Source organism: Leptonotus elevatus, chromosome 2, assembly GCF_054856555.1.
Source record: "Leptonotus elevatus isolate MCC_2025b chromosome 2, RoL_Lele_1.0, whole genome shotgun sequence".
Taxonomy (NCBI): Eukaryota; Metazoa; Chordata; class Actinopteri; order Syngnathiformes; family Syngnathidae; genus Leptonotus; species Leptonotus elevatus.
This window is the reverse complement of record NC_141240.1, coordinates 42,365,845-42,382,261: the sequence shown is the minus strand read 5'-3', so window position 1 is coordinate 42,382,261 and position 16,417 is coordinate 42,365,845. Positions and strand designations below refer to the sequence as shown.

Here is a 16,417-nt window from a genome sequence, read left to right as displayed (position 1 = left end):
CATGCAAGGGCGGCGGATCGATAGCAAATAATGTCATCTCAGAAGGTCACTCTTGGACCTTTCGGCCATGTCAATACGAAGCCACATGCGATTTCCCTCGCAGGAAATCAACATAATCAAATCTTAACATAACATTTCTAATAATGACGAAGCCACGGCGACACACACACAAGTACAGTAAATGTGAACACGGCGTTGCCGGGCTTGGCTGCGCTCGCGCTCGCGCTCCCTGCCTGGCTTTGCTCAGAGGCCCCTCCCTGCCCGCGGCGAGCGCAGGAGGAAAAAAAGAATAAACAGCTAAAGAGACAAACAGCGAGAGCCACTTAGAGCCACTTAAAGCCAAGGCGCCTTCCCACAGCGAAGCACTTGCCCAGGGCGAGCGCCGCCCGCCCGCCGCCGCCCGCCACGCCAGGAGGCCGAGACCGCCGTCAAGGAGGCTGCCGCCGGCGCCGCGCTCGTCTGCAATGCCAACCAACCGTCTTGCCAAAGTCTTGCGCCCGTCGGAGGCACGTGAACTTTAATGGCGGTCAGATGATGTGAAACCCAAGACACGTTTCCATGGAAACGGCAAAAAGATATTTTGATACACGAGGTCAACTTCAGGTTCTTTTGTCAACTTTGTGGCCGCTTTCCAACTTGTTCATTTTCTTCTCCGTTGTTTTCATTTGCTTTTAATTTTCTATTATTCTGCTCATTCTCTCACCTGCCTCCATTTTTCCGTCCCCCGGCTGTGAAACCAAAGGCCAACACTCCCCTGCGAGTTGTGTTTACCTGAGCTACTCCCCGCTTTTTGACATTCACCTACTTGGAGAAAAAGGGAAGAGCGCATGTTGTTTCAGGCGGGAAAGGTTGCCCCCCCCCCCCCCCCCACACACACACACACACAAAAACTAAATAAGTCAACAACCACCATGGAAAGTAGAATCAAACCAGAATCAAAGTTGTAAAAAAAAAATTCAGATCTTCTCAAGCATGCAAAAAAAGCGTACGTTCGTGAACGCGACGCGGCCGTCCACAGCGTGTGTTGACCTTGAGTGTAATGCGCGCTGACGGTGACGCCGATCCCTACAGGGACAGGCAGCCCTGGGGTCCGGGGCGCCCAGCTTGACCACGGGGTCAAACAGACAACTCGCACCCCTTGCGCCAGAGACGGCTGCCCGGGACCATTAGGATCCGTTACCAGGAGGTGTGGCTGGCCGCGCCGCACAAACGCACAAACGCACAAAGAGGCACGAAGATGAATGTCATCAAAGGGCTTCCATTGGAGGGGTGGGCCCAGTATGTATTGTTTGTAAGCTCAAAATGGGGGGGGGGGGGGGGGCAAAAAAAAAACGTTTGTTTACATTTCGGTGCCAAGGGTTCGTCTGTCTGCCAGTCGACATGTAAATGAATGACTTGAGAGTGAGAAAAGCACACACGAGGAGCAGCATGTAGATGAGACGCCGCAACTGTCGCAACTCGGCCTCCAGCCGCTCGATGCCAAAGAACTTCACTTCAAATGGACGTCCTCGGGGCGATGACCTTCTGGGAGTCCGTGGGGGGGCGGGGTTGACGTGATATGCAAACGAAATATTGTCGCTGTTCGGTGGAAAACCCTTTATGTCAAAAAATGATCCATTTCGTATTCTTTTCCTGCGGTGTCTTTTTTTTACACATTATTAAGCAATTAAAAGTGTTCAAAAATGGCTTCAGAACAAATGTATTAACTCTTTTGGACACTTCAACAGTCTGACGAGTGTCATCGAACTCCACCATTTCTTCATTCCGGAGGATTCTATTTTTGGAGACAATATCAAGGTGAAATAGTTGATATGCATTTCAATAGGCTTGTTTTATTCAAAAAAAACACTCAGCGTTTAATAATTCATTTCAAAAGGAAACCACAGAAGTCAATTAGCACCCAGATTAATAATAATATTGACAATTATGCTGTCCAAGCAGCCCTTCTTTTCCCCCCCTTTGCATCACTTCATGGCTTTTATTATTATTATTCTCAGTGAGGTTCCGGACGAGTCGGGCACAAACTTCTTTATCTAAAGATGTGAACCCGAAATAGAAGATTAGCCGCGATATTCATTTGGATATTTTTCAAAGCTTTTAATCATACGTCAAGCAATTCCACACTCAGAAAAAGAAAACTTTTTATATAAAGTCAAGTTATTTTCATTTTCTTTTTTCATGTATTTATTTTTTGCTGATCTCACATTTATTTATTTATTTATTTATTTATTTATTTATTTGAGCTGAAATGATGAAATCATTGAAATACTGGATTGAAAAAAGCATATCCAGGTAAAGTACGGAGCAGAGAACTGAAATGTAAAACAATTCCATGTAATTATGATCATGATTATTCTTATTTGACCATTAACAGGCATGGGAAGGAAGGGACGGGGAAGCTCCGCCTCTCCTGCCGCCATCCGTCCTTGCTTCGGCCGCTGAGGAAGAGACGACGATGATGATGATGATGATGATGTCACCACAGTGGTGAGCTTTTGTGACGTATTACATCCCTTTTGTGTTGCGTTGTTAGCATGAACAGACATTTAAGGTGCGCCGGTTTTAAAAACATTGGATTTCCTGAAAAGTAGTGATTTTGTAGATGCGATGACTCCACCAACGTTTAACAGGTGGAGCTAAAGCGCGCTAAATATGACGAAACAGGCTGCCGCTTAAGTGCGCGTAGGATATTAGATAAAGGTGTCTTGCGAATGTGCGTGCGCGTGCGCCAGACCACAGCGCGGCAGCCGGCCCACATCTGCAAGGTGTGTGCGTGCGCGCGCTTTCCGAGCGCAGCAGCTGCGTCATCCCTCCGAGCATCTTCACAACGTCCTCGTCTGTGGCCGACCGACACCGTTGTGGGGTGACGCGAAGGACAAAAAAAGTCGCACCTCTGCTGCTCTTGTCTGCTTCTCTTTTGTATCCGCTCTCCTTCGCTTCAGAACTTTTAAAGGGTCACTTGATTGAGATGAACACTTATGTAAGAGGTCTCGATGTAAAAAGGTTGGAAGCGCTCAAATTCACCGCCTAAAAAAACTCTGCAGTGATTTCATTTTCTTTTATTTATTGTTTTGTTTTACAAGTAGAGAAGAATGGAAATGAATTTTGATGGCATTTTGGTCGCCGTTTTCAGCTATTTAGTGACACTAAACGTTTTGTTACACTCAAAAGGGAGTTAGCCGTTAGCCCGCCTGCGGCTAACTGTCTGACATCACTGCCGCTGTCGGGGAAACAATTAGCATTAGCTTGGCTATTATAGCCAAGGTTATCGCTACGAAACCATCTTAGCGGTCAGAAATGGAGCTCCGTGTCGCCGACCCCCTTTGCTCGGCAGCCGACGAGCTCGCCGTCGCCGTCGCCGTCGCCGCCTCAGGCAGCCGGCGAACTCGGCATTCTCGGCCGAGGATGCCGCGTTCGCCGGCCTTTCATGCAGCTCAATGCTAATTCTTTCCGGCCAGAGATGCAGCTCCACATCACGATCCAAGTGGCTACTTGAGTTCTTAGAAAGGTCTCAAGACCTTCCTTTTAAAAAAAAGGAAAAATAAACGGCCTTCTATTCTTTTCTTTGCTCGATATGATGGTTTTTAACTGTTTTTATTCACTGTAATTTGTTTTAACCTTCATGTGTAGCACTTTGAGATTTCTTGGAAATGTAAAGTGCATTACAAATTAAATGTATTATTATTATTCCAGTGCTAAGCAGCGGTGCGACAACTGCCTGAGGTTGCCTGGACGAAATTTCAAAGTTGGACATTGAAATATACAGCATGGCCGGTACACAAAATGGATGGATGGACAGAATTTGAAAAATTCGAAGCGCCGACCCTCCAGTCGAGCGTTGCCGTTTGGAGCGACTCATTTCCGGCTCGGTAGTGGACGGAGCACACTCGGGGGTGTGGAAGTAAGTGATGCTAACCTCGATTGATTGAAATTGAATATGTAATGACCTGTAAAGAATTCATCTTACAAAAAGCCTCTTGGAGCGCATTGTGTTCATATCTTGTGCCAGAAAGCAAATCTGGCATGAGAAAAACGGCAAGCTAAGGGATTTGGAGGTTCAAGTAGGCATAAGTAGAAATGTCCACACTCCTAGCCATTTTCACTGAAGCAACCCTCTTTGCTCCCGGCTGTTTGATTGGATTTTGACTGATTTTACAAGACCCACAGAATAGTGTGTTCTGTTGCTATAAAAGAAAGATTAGAGTCTTTTATTTCATCAGGATAAGAAAAGAAATTCGATCTGTTTCCGTTTTGCAGCCATTTGCATTAGAATATAGCTTTCATCATTATTCACAAATCTATTTAGAACTGTGAGTAAATGAGCTTTTTTCCCCCCAACATGGCACTGGATGATCTCTTATACTTTGCTGCCACCTGCTGGCCATTTTTTGTAATAACTATCATTGCTTTAAGCGGCCTCTTCAAACCAGAGGCTTCTGTTTGCTCCAGCACAAAAAAAAAAAAAACACGTATTAATACGTTTTTGGGACCATGGCAATATTTAAAATGGAACGTTTTTGTACATTTGTGGGAGCAAATGAGTTAAATATCGGTGCCGATTGATCACCGTTTTTGGACATCATTAACAATATACTGTATATATGTAGAATGATTTTGAAAGTAAAATGGCATCCGGTAATTTCCGGCCGCGTAGACATGGAGAGAGGACCGATCTCCGTCTGTTGTTTCGTCGTCGTCAGCCACTCACTGCCACCTACAGGACCGGAAGGTAACATGCGTGAACACTTTTGAAGAATCTCAATAAATGCCCTTTCCGGCTCTCTCGGCACGAGCTCGTGGCATCACACGCGCACACACAAACGGGATCTCCTCGCACCTCCGTTACACTCGCACCAGCGCCACCGGCCGTGGCAGCCTTCGGGCTCAGCCATCTGCCGGCCGCCGCTATGCCCTTCCCACCTTCTTAACATATGCAGCCCTTGCCCTGGGTAAGGTGGCGCCGGCACTGGCCGCGGCCTCGGCCAAGGGGCGAGGGTGCGAGGGGGCGGGGACTTGCAAGAGTGCATGTGGTGCACGTGAAGGTGGTGAAGAAAATGGAGACAAATGAAGGATTAGTTAAATCTGTGTTTCCCGCTCGGTCTCCCCCATATGGCGGTTTTCCGTGCGACCGGCAAGGTCACGGCCCGCAAAGGACTAGCAAGGCCGCAAGCGACGCGGTGAACGGTGGGGTGGGGGGGGGGGGGGGCTGCGGGTTTGGCAAGCGGGGGGCGCGCTTGGTCAATGAGGCCGGCGCTGTCACCGAGACGCCATTGTGACACGGCGCCTCGGGGCATCCGCGGCAACAAAAGGCAGGTGAGCGCCACTTTCATCTGCTCATCATCATCATCATCATCATCATCGCAGCAAGACGAGCAAATGACGCGGGCTTTTGTTTCATCGCTAACATTAATTACATCCACTTTTCTAAAGTCCTTTGGTCCATTTTTCATGAGGCTCCTTTCGCATGCGCGCGTGTGCTGCGCCACTTTGCTATTCCCTTTCTTCCAGCGGGGCCTCTTTACCCGTTCCAGGAAAGCATCACGTGTGGGGGGTTTGTTAGTGAACCCGTTGGGGAATTGGGTCAGAAAATACACTCACAAATTCACAAAAACCTCTGCATACGTGCACGGTCCAAAAAAAAGCCTCCCATCTGTCACCTCGATCGTCTTCTGACGGAGCTGGCAAATACACGATGTGAGCGTCGGTGGGCGGGATTCAATAAATCACGCTGACCTTTCTTATAACCTTTATCCGACCTTACAAGACCCGCTCACAGGAAATTCCCCTTCATCTGACTTTCCCCACATCTGTCTCTCTTCTCACACGAGGAAATTCTAAAACCGGCAACCGGCAGGATGGATTCTCCGTGCCGTCGAAACGTGGGCGTCTCATCAGCTTCCTGCGTTTCGGGTGCGCGTGTTGTGCAATGCGCATCGGATAGATCTGCGCCTGCGTTTATGCAGTTGGTGCGTGCGCGTGTGCGTGCGCGTGATCTTTAAAATCTTCAGGTTCAAACGACCACTCGCACCACGCCTTGCCACTGAACTCCCCAAGAGGTCGCTGAGAAGCCACTGTGTGTGCGTGAGCCCATATCCTGATCTCCTGCTCTAATACCCCGAGGACCTTTGGTTCCTTAACTGCAGGAGCTCAGAAGAAACACACACACAAACACCTTCAAAGATCTCACATCAATCGCTCGAACCTCTTGAAGTCTCGAAGAACGAGCAGCTCGGGTGAAAGGTCAACACACCTGCAGTGTGACAATCAATCAGTGTGCGGGGATGAAGGCAGAATTGAGGATGAGTGGCAGGGAGGAAGCGACGGCATGGAACAGCAAAGTGAGGATTTTGCCGATTCCGGAAGCAGGTGACGATTGCGCAAGACGTCTCGTCAAGCGAGGTGTGCAATTTGGAGGGCCTTGAAGAAAGAATTGGATAAACCTCGACGCACGCGTGTCACTCCAGCTCGGACCATACTCAATTCTGAATGAGAGCATAAAGGCCTATATGACAAAATGCCCGTGACAAATACAGGTTCGAAGAACAGGATCTAAGAGTGACAAATACAGGATGATAATGAGCCAAGCCCAAATGGAGTCACAATATGTCCAGTACGCAGTTTCAGAAGTGCTCAGCATACAAACCATGAATGGAGTATAGAAATAATTAGAAATGAATTTGGCATTTGACTAGTTAGTTGACGAGCGTAATCAAATAATCGTTGCACCCAATCGAACCGAATCGTAATGCTACTGATTCGAACTGAACCGAATCGTTCCATTTTCAAATTGAACCGTTCTCGTATTGGATTGCACCCCATGTATCAAGATGCGAATCCAATCATCTTGATTGGAGAGATTTACACCCCTAATATATATATATTTATTTATTTATTTATATATTTATATTAGTGCTGTCAAAGTTAAAGCATGAACTGATTAATTAACCACAAAATGTTTTCGTATTAATTAGGAATTAACACAGATTAATATTAATTTTAAGTTGTGTTTGAGCAATAAACATTAACTACGTGCATTAACTCATTCACTGCCATTGACGGCGAGAGACGTCAAAAATTCACTTTAACTATTTCTATTAATTTAAAAAAAAAATGCCCCACTTTTGGTAACAAGAGTATGAAAACCTAGGGGAAAAAATATTATAAATTTAGAACAGATACAAAATGTGTGATTAATCACATTACTTTACTTGTTAGCTAACCATTTAGCTAACAAGTAAAGTAATGTGATTAATTACAATTAAAAATTGTAATCGCCTGATGGGCCAAATAAAAAAAATAAAATAAATAAGGGGTGTTTAATCGTAATTAATCGCAAGATAATTTGTATCTGTTATAAAAAAAAATCTAGGTTTTCATTAAAAAAATGAAATGAAATAATTTTTTTTAAACTAATAGATTATAGTTCACATGAATTTTTGACGTCTATAGTCGTCAATGGCAGTGAATGAGTTAGAGTAAAGCATTTAATAAATGTTTGCGTATGACGTTTAGAATATTTGTTCATGTCAAAATATTGGGGTCATTTTAAATTATGCAAGTAATTATCTGATTAGAAAAAGGGGGAGGATGTTGAAAATTTTTCAAAAGAATTAACACATAACTTTTGCTCTTCAACTTTGGCGGGGGGGAAAATGTTGATAAAAAAGCCTTTTTAATTAAGCGATTTATCGTGATTCATCAAAATTCCAAGATGTGATTCATCTGAAATGATCGTCTGCCAGCTCTAATATATCTATACAGTATATCTGCGATACGCTGAACCCGAGCTCGCAAAAAGCGAACCGTCTGTCCGTCCCACCCAAAAACGAGAATGGCGGCAACGGAAGCGTCATGGGAGCGTTCGTGCTCCGAATACTTCTGCAAAGCGGAGATTTACTGCAATTCTAAGTCTTCGTCGGCTTCACGTAACTCGTATGGTGTTGATTTGTGTTCATGGAGACGACAGAAGCTTCGAGTCGGGACGAAAGCGGCAGGTTTGTCTTGCGGACGTTTGAACGGCGGCGTTGTCGAGTTGCGCTTGACTGCTCGGCCCGCGCGCCGTCGACGGCGGAGAGGCTTATCTCTGGACGCTCGGTGTTTGCTCGCGTGTGATGTCGGACCAGTTCCCGTAATGCTTCCCGGGCTGGGTTCGCTGATAAGCTTTTGGGATGTGGAGATGTGCAGGTAGCGACAAAAAAAAAGAAGAAGAAAAAAGTCCGCCTTGGTTGAAATCCGAGCCCGTTTGTCTGTGATGTTCTTCTTTAGCTTGTCAGCCTCCCTGAGCGGCGGCCGGAGCCGAGAGCCGCCCAAACATTTGGAAACTGGGACGAGAAGGAAGAGGGGATGGAGAGAATAAAAAAGAAGGGCTGGGGGAGAAAACGGATGGAGTGCAAAGAAAGCAGCGCGGCGGCGGAGGAGCGGCTGCGCATGGAATGCCACAAAACGGAAAGAACTGAAAGGCGAGCCGAGCCGAGCCGGCGCATGGAAGCAAACGAAAGGAGGAGAAGTGTTGGACTGAACCATGAGAGGAACGTTGAGGCCACCTCTCTCGCCTTCCCCTCTCTCGCCTTCCCCTCTCGTCCCTCCTCTTCCTCTTCTCCCCGCGAGAATGTGCATTTTTCTTCCTTCTTCAGATGTGGCGCGCTTTCATGCCCACACAAAGACGAGCCGTACCTGGCACGCGAGGACGTGAAGGAGCTGGCACAAAGCTTTGTGCGCGCCGCGCGCGCACGCACACGCACACGCGCGCGTGCGTGCGTGGAACAGAGTGCTCTATTTGTCAAAAACTGCGACACACACACACACGCAGATCATCTTACAACCATCAATTAACAACAGGCCTGCTGAAGCCTGATTGTACGATGGGTGCGATTATTACCCTGACGGATTATTTTGTGGTCCACGAGTTGCCGGTGCATCCACAAGTTTTCATTTTATTTTTGGGATACGTTCTGAAACGTGAGGGTTGCTTGGTGGTTGATGAAACTCTTTATAAAAGAAGAAAGCAGGATGGAGACGGATTTGTTCTGCAACAACGCTGTTTACTCGTCACGCACGAAGCGACAGCGGCACTTCCTGAACACCGATCAGCTGACCGACGCTAACCAATCAGGAGCTAGCAAATGCAAGGGGTACCGCACTCGTGCTATTTTTAGACCGCGAGGTCACGTGACTTCGGCAGCTTGAGCCGACAGGAGGTCAAAATGAAGCCGGCTCATCAGACGAGCAATGCGAGTCGTGCTTGTTTTGTTCTCGTGCGTCTCCGGGAAAAAAAAAACATGGCGAGTAAACACAGCTGTTATGGAACTTGCAGACGCTACGACCGTCGTCCACATATGAAGGATGCGCTCTTTATTCCTTTCGCAAAGCCAGAAATTCAGAGGGAAAAATGTGAACGCGGATCAACTAAAATGGCAGTTTAAGGTTCGATGGCTGAAAAAGAGCCCACCTGATCCGGGAATCACGTTTTTGTTTCTCCCCCTCAAAACATCAAAACACGCAACTGACACGTTCTCCATTTTCAACAAGCTATGCTTCTTTTTGCACCTTTTGCCCTTTCCTGTCTGTTGTTGTTGGGGGGGTCAATTGTTGTTGCTTTTTTGTGGGTGTCGCGATCGCAATTCTACTCGGAAATTCTTGGGCACAAGCAACAAAACTCGCTTTACCTCAATTCTTTCAATTATGTTTCCCGCTGATGAACTTCTTTCCTTCATTCACAAAAAAGGCCGTACAGATACATTTGTTTACATGTCACAGCTGCACAAAAAGGCAAAACAATCAAAAATCAGGCGGGAAGCAAGAAAGGTCCGAACAACAGCGGCAACGCCATTTTAGCATTTTTCCTCATCATTCCTTATGATCGTCCGGCAGTCGGGTTCGTGGCAAACGGCAAATAAATCAAAAAAGACAAGCGCTTCCCTCTCCGAGAGGACGGCGGCCCCAACAAAACGTTTACGACATATGAAGGTGGAAGGCTTCACTTTGCTGGCGTTAATTGAACCCGAGTGTGTTCTTCGACGTCTTTTCCAGTCAATTTGGCGCCGGGGTCATCATTCGGACACAATTAGTAGATTTGGCGCAGTCGACGTCTCGCTCGTTGTTGGTCGACCGGTTGAGTTTGACCCCCTTTGCTAGACTCATGAATATTAATGAGGTACATTCAACGTCGATTCAACACGTCAAATTAGCTACTTGCAAATGTGTAAATAATAATTTTAGAAAGGTAAATATATGTTTTAACAAATGAACTTGAATCTTACTCATTTCTGAACTTTCCACGGCGAGAGCGTGACGTGAAAGTTTGCCGTCGGTCCGTAAATGCGCACTGTACACCGCTGAAGTCGAACGCGCCTCATTGTGGTGGCATCCAATTGCAATTTGTTGCTCATTTCAATGAATTGCGCCACTTAAGGAAACATCATTTTTTGCGATCACAAAGCTTTAATTGCTTGTTTTCATTGGGATCAAAAGTAGCGATGTCATCATCGCCGCGCTTGAAACCCAAAGTGATGCGCAACAGCTGCAGCGGTAAACAAGTGCACGCTAAAGAAACCGGTGGCAACAAACAATCAAGAGAAGGTAATTGATACGCACATGAGTGCACACACGCGCGCGCACACACGCGCGCGCGCGCACACACAATGTTGCAATTAGTTTGTTTTAAAGGAACCAAATAACAGTGATTTCAGCACTACGGCATCCGTAACAATTTGCCCCTGGAGGGAGTGCACCATTTGAACACCCTCTATTCAAACGCTCACACATAATCGCATATGTGCACGCACGCACACACACACACACGCACACACACAGAGTCGTGCCGCCATTAAATGTACTTGAGCTCGGCGGAGAGCGGCTGTCTCAATTATGACTCACAGAATTATTATCCGTCGTCATTAAGCAAGGTGCCAAATAAAAGGCTTGCTTTGCAAATGGGTAAGAAGGGAGGAGGAAAAAGGTTCGATTGTTTGAGTGTCAAAGAAATTTGCATCCAGATGTGAGAACCCGCCACCCAACATTCCTCTTGTCCAGCTATCGTCCTTTTCCCCTCATGTCTGTATGCACACTATTTGGCAAGTAACATCTGCAGTTACAAGCGATAGCAAAATATATAAAAATTTAAAAATGTGAAGGTACCAATGCAAGATTAAGCAAAAGAAAAATAAGAATGGACTTTTGTTGTGCACGGTCCCTTCAAATGTCACCCAAACCATGTTTTTGGTGGGGAGGAGTTCTGGTGGGTGGTGTCTGGTCGGTGCTGGATTTCACCTTCCTTGGTTTTCTTTGATCCTTCCTCGGGTCTCCTGACGGCGGTGTTCGGTTTAGGTGAACGGTATGGGATTTTTTCTAATAGGTTTTCTGGTGAGCTAACAAATGCACGCACGCACGCACATACACATATTCACCCACACACACACCAAATTTTTTTTTTATATATATATATATATAAAAAATAAAAATAAAGAGCAATGATGATGACATTTCCGAATGAACAATACTGAGCTCTTTATAGAAAAAAAAAAAATGTCACCCAAACCGACCCTTTCAAACAGCTAAGACGTATTTCAAAATCAATAACTTACCAGCATAAAATGTGTGAGTGTTTGTGACTCGGTGCGTGTTATGATGTCATCTTTGGATTCCTCGTCCAGGAGGCCCCATCGGGAAGCGCCGGACGACCCGGCGGCCGCCTGCCGACAACGTGCGCGTCTCCTGGAAGCCCTCAAGGCAGCGGACAGCCAAAATGTCAGATGGACCCTCTACAGACTGAAGAGGAGACGCGGGATTGAGCATGAGGGAGGCCAAAGACGAGGACAAAAAGAAAAAATTGGAGCAGCATCATCGTCCAGCGATGTGCTTTTTGTCGTATTTGTCGATGCTCATCGCGAGAAGATGACACAAAAAAGGTGCACTTTATGATTGTGTTGTGTTGTTTGTTGTCCACAAGCTGCGACCTCATTTGTGTCTCCTGCTTCAACCAATACGTGAAGGGGTCGTTAAGGGTCTGAAGGCATTCGAGCAAATCATTCAACTGTAGTATTAAAGTTGAATTTGTGTTTCAGCTGTCAAGTGAGTTGCCAAGCCAAGTCAATGTGTGTGTTTTCCATGTGCTGTGATACTCTTCAAAGGTTCTGCAGATTTGGATCGCTCTTACGAGGAAGGACATTATCTGTCGGTATCGGCCTAAACAATGACAATCGCCATCTTTATGAGCATAAAACAGCACTTTGCTCGTGCACGCCACTTCCACAGAGAGAACACACACTTACTTCCCTTGTCAAATAATAATACAGAGTAGCTTTTATGCATCCAATTAAAGCAACATCCAAAGGGGGGGGGGGGGGGCGACGGCAGGTAACTTAGAATTAGCAGTAAGAGGAAGTGTGTAATTAGATGAGTTGTCATTCATCTGAAATCGAATGCATAATTCAAACAGCATTAGAAAGGAATGAACTCGCTGCGGCAAAAGCGTCCTACACTGCAATTATGCTCGGCGCGTCTCCTAATGGCTGCGAGGACGAAATGTCGAAATGTGTTCATCTGTTGAATTTTAGCCATGGTTCGCCTCACTCGGTCTCTGTCACGCAGCACAAACACACAAGCTCACAAAAGCGGCAAGAGGGAGCGCAGAGGGACATCAAGTGGACCGAGAAAATGCTCTCGCGGTCCTCTTTTGCAACTTTTACCAAAATGTTTTCACCACTTTGCGATTGTGCACGTTTAATCGTGTGCCTCGCCTGCCATGCAAACAAATGAGATAACTTTAGATGTGTAAACTAGGTATTCAGAAGGCTTTAATTAAACTTTTAAACTAAATCTTTGGGGGAGGGGGGAAGGTATATTTTGAGTGTTCTCTTAGCGACATCCTGTGGTTACTGTTAGTAACTACATCTGAAAAAATCTCAGACGCCACTGTTTGGGAAAGTAAATAAATTAATAAATCCCCACATTCATTTGAACAAATAGGCTCCAAAGGTTTTCTAAGAGAATAAAATTCACTCCCAACAATACACTAATGCAATCAAAAGAAGAGACAAATACAATAAATTGACTTGACAGCAAATGAAAATGAAGTTGGGAATAAAACTTGGAGTTTAGTGTGAACTCAAGTAAACATACGCTCTTGATATATATTTTTCCTTTTGATGTCAAATCTGACGGTTTGCAAATCACAGCCCATCACGCGTGTTTTGAAGCGGTTCTGGTATTATGTTAAATGCATAACGGAGAAATGGACTTGGAGTCGTGTAATTGCTTGAGCTTTCTTGGTTTCATTTTGCCATTTTGAATTGAAATTGTGGATTGAATTGAGATTTTCCTTGCAATATTTTATGTTGATTCACGGCTTTATCTGAACAGTTTTAGAGGCTCGTCCTTCAAACAGGGAGTGAAGTGCAGATACGAAATGGACAGAGACAGAAAACAAGAAAAAATAACGCCATGCAAAAATAGGCAATCTTCGTGAAAATGTTCAATGGCATCAACAGAACATTGGAAAAAATGGAAATAAGGGGAAAAATAGCTTGTGTTTTCAAATGTTGTGCCGGATGTTAAAACAAGAGAACAGTTCGGATGGATGGATTTACAGTATTTATTGTCGTTCCTACGTTATTCGCTCTCCGAACCAGTAGATGGCGGTAACTCTTTTAAACGTTATTTTCCAACAACTGCTAAACACCAAAAGAAGAAAACAGGAAGTGTTCAGAGTTTGCTACTGAAACAAGTGTTCATTTCTCGGGGTTTTTATTTGTTTGTTTGAGTCGTTTTCCCGATTGTTTCACTCGTGTGGACATGCGGCCAGGGTGCTGACGTTATCCGACATTCTTGTCGACATCACTTTGTCTACGCGTCAACAACGTCCAACACTACGAATCGGACGCTAAAGATTCCTGTTCGGATGATGCGTGTTCTCTGTTCTCTGTTCTGCTTCTGATGAAGATGACTGTTGTGCCGAGTGCTAGCTTGTCGTGACTTGCTAGCTTGTCGTGACTTGCTAGCTTGGCTCGACCCTGCGAACCGCCGGTGAGTAACCGGCCGGCATGGAGGAGCGAAAGCTGAAGAGGAAAATCCCCAGGACCGCCACGACGCCGGCGGTGACTTTGGCAGCAGCGACGCCCGCGAGCGCTTCTGTTCGGAAAGGCAGTGCTTCCACCGGGGGGAAACATGTCGGCGCGGGCCCCCAGTCCAGCCAGAAGAGCAAGAATAAAAGGTAGCGGCAACACGTGGTCGCCATTCACGAGTTCATACTGTCATTGGAAGGCGTCACATGCTATGAGCAGCCTCGTCATTTGATGTCAACTTGGCTGCACCGCTTAAATTAGAGCATGCGTGATGCAAATAAGGTGATGTTTTCCCTGTTTGTTTGTTTTTACAGCAAAACAATAAAAAGCTGCAAAGATGAAATAGAAAATGCACACAAAATTTCAATTGGAAGAACACTGGCATGCAATCATTTTTGGACATGCCTGCTTTAAGGTGTTTTGTTTTTTTCTTACAGGGGACTTCGCGACAAATCAAAGTATCCGATGGGTTCCGGTGTTCGCCCCAGCCCAAATCCGAACCAGGCAGCACCCATCATCCAGCACTCCTTCTTGACTGATGTCTCTGACGTGCAGGAGATGGAGAATGGACTCCTCAGCCTTCTCAACGACTTCCACTCAGGGAAACTGCAAGCGTTTGGTGAGCGGATTTAAAAATTAAAAATTAAATCATGTCCTCATATTGCAATTGGACCTATTCGGCTTCATTTCCACTCCAGGTCAATGCACCCATATCTGATTTAGTGCCCTGTTGCCGGTCTGGGGGTTTGTGGAAAATTAGAAAAAAAAATGTTTTATAGGGTTGTTAGAGCTGCATTTTGGAATTTTCTGTGTGTAATGAACACTCGGCCAAAAGACATAATAAAAAAAAAAAATTTCGATCATGTATGCATTAAATCGGAATTGTGACCTGCAATATGAATGCATAAACTATGCGCAAGAGTTTTACGAAGCCTTCTTTTGTCTTGTCTGTCCAGGTAATGAATGTTCCATTGGACAGATGGAGCATGTGCGGGAGATGCAGGAAAAGTTGGCCCGCTTGCACTTTGACCTGTACGGCGAGGAGGATGAGATGCAAGAGGACCAGAGGAAAACAGCCCGGGACACCAACATGGACAAATTGCTTCTGAACGTAAGACGTTCCGCATTTCCGTACACAGAAAAGTCTCGGAGCGCCGCTTGCTTGCTTGCGTTGTTGTTGTTGTTTTAGCAATCTTTTCATCAATAGTAATTTTGATGTCGATTTGCTTACATTCCATTTCGGTTTAAGATGCCAAGTTCCTGATATTACTCCAGTGGAAGTCACACTACTTATTATTCACCCCCATCACTTTTTCCACATTTATTTTGAAATGTTATTTTACAGCCCAATTCCAAATTTGATGAAATAGTTTCCCTCAAAAGTCTTTTCGCAATACATAAACGGCTTAAACACACATCTGGAGACTCTTGAAAATTGCTTGTGTTCATTCTAATTTTCCTTTTCAGCTGGAGGAGTTGAGTTCGTCCATGTATCCTTGTTGACGTCCGCAAGGCTTTATGCGAGATGATGTCAATGATACGAGTTTTAAGAATACAAATGTGCTTTTGTTCTCCCTGAACTCGCCTTTGCAGCCAGAAACTGAATCTGACCGACAGCCAAGAGATCCCGAGGTCTGCCAGCGTGTGACCGCCTCTCTGGCAATTGTTGCAGGCAACCCGCGTGTTGCCCAGCAGATGCAAAAGCGACGTTTGATGCGCCGAATGTGGATGCTGCCAATGTCATCTTACTAAACATCAAGATCCTTCCTCGTAGTTTAGGCACTAATATTGATCAACACCATCGATTTGCTGTTGCAGTAAAAGTTCTAACCAAAGTGATTTGAATAACAAATTGTTTTGCTGCAAACAATATTGGATCACTCCGTTGCACTTTATATGATCAGATCAATCGGTGTATAATCAAACGCATATATCAAAGTGTGGTTATCTTGCAAAAAAAGAACCGAGTTTAGCATCAAGATTAGATGGCTTGTGTCCACATTTGTTGTCCCCGAGTGGCTGCAAGGAGTCCAGTAACCCAAATGTTGACTTCACAACCACGCCTTAATGTTTTGATGTGGTCATTTCAGCTTTATTGATTGAAAGGAATTGTCTACTTCTCTGTCTGTGAATTGTAATCATTAATCACTTGCTGCTTTGACTGTCAGCCAGCCAATGTTGGGGATGTTATTATCTTTACAGCTTGAGCTGTGAAAAACACGTATGCTGATTTTTTTTTCTTTTCAAATAAAATAAGTGTGAATTGAAAGTTTTCTCAAAAACATTCTGTAGCTTGTAGTCAACTCGCGTTCATTTGTACGAGCCGACCAATGTTCCATGTTCAGGTATGTCGCCGG

The 16,417-nt window shown here is 45.3% G+C and overlaps 1 protein-coding gene and 1 long non-coding RNA gene across 3 annotated transcripts in view; both read left to right on the top strand.

The window, feature by feature from the left end:
* Positions 1-3,896, top strand: part of LOC147180102 (uncharacterized) — a 128,156-nt gene extending 124,260 nt beyond the window's left edge. The window contains exons 5-6 of the long non-coding RNA XR_015094149.1: positions 2,375-2,487; positions 3,694-3,896. This is a non-coding gene — a long non-coding RNA (uncharacterized LOC147180102). The remainder of the gene's footprint in view (positions 1-2,374; positions 2,488-3,693) is intronic.
* Positions 3,897-13,673: 9,777 nt separating this feature from the next.
* On the top strand, positions 13,674-16,329 carry ccdc28a (coiled-coil domain containing 28A). Of its 2 annotated transcripts, XM_086067793.1 has the most exons (5): positions 13,674-14,209; positions 14,498-14,679; positions 15,017-15,171; positions 15,528-15,550; positions 15,654-16,329. In XM_086067793.1, exons 1-5 carry the CDS (start codon positions 14,040-14,042, stop codon positions 15,706-15,708), a joined length of 585 nt encoding a protein of 194 aa, XP_085923919.1. In that variant the 5' UTR covers positions 13,674-14,039; the 3' UTR covers positions 15,709-16,329. The 2 variants fall into 2 exon arrangements, with proteins under 2 accessions (XP_085923919.1, XP_085923918.1); XM_086067792.1 differs by lacking the exon at positions 15,528-15,550.
* The last annotated feature ends 88 nt before the right edge of the window (positions 16,330-16,417 follow it).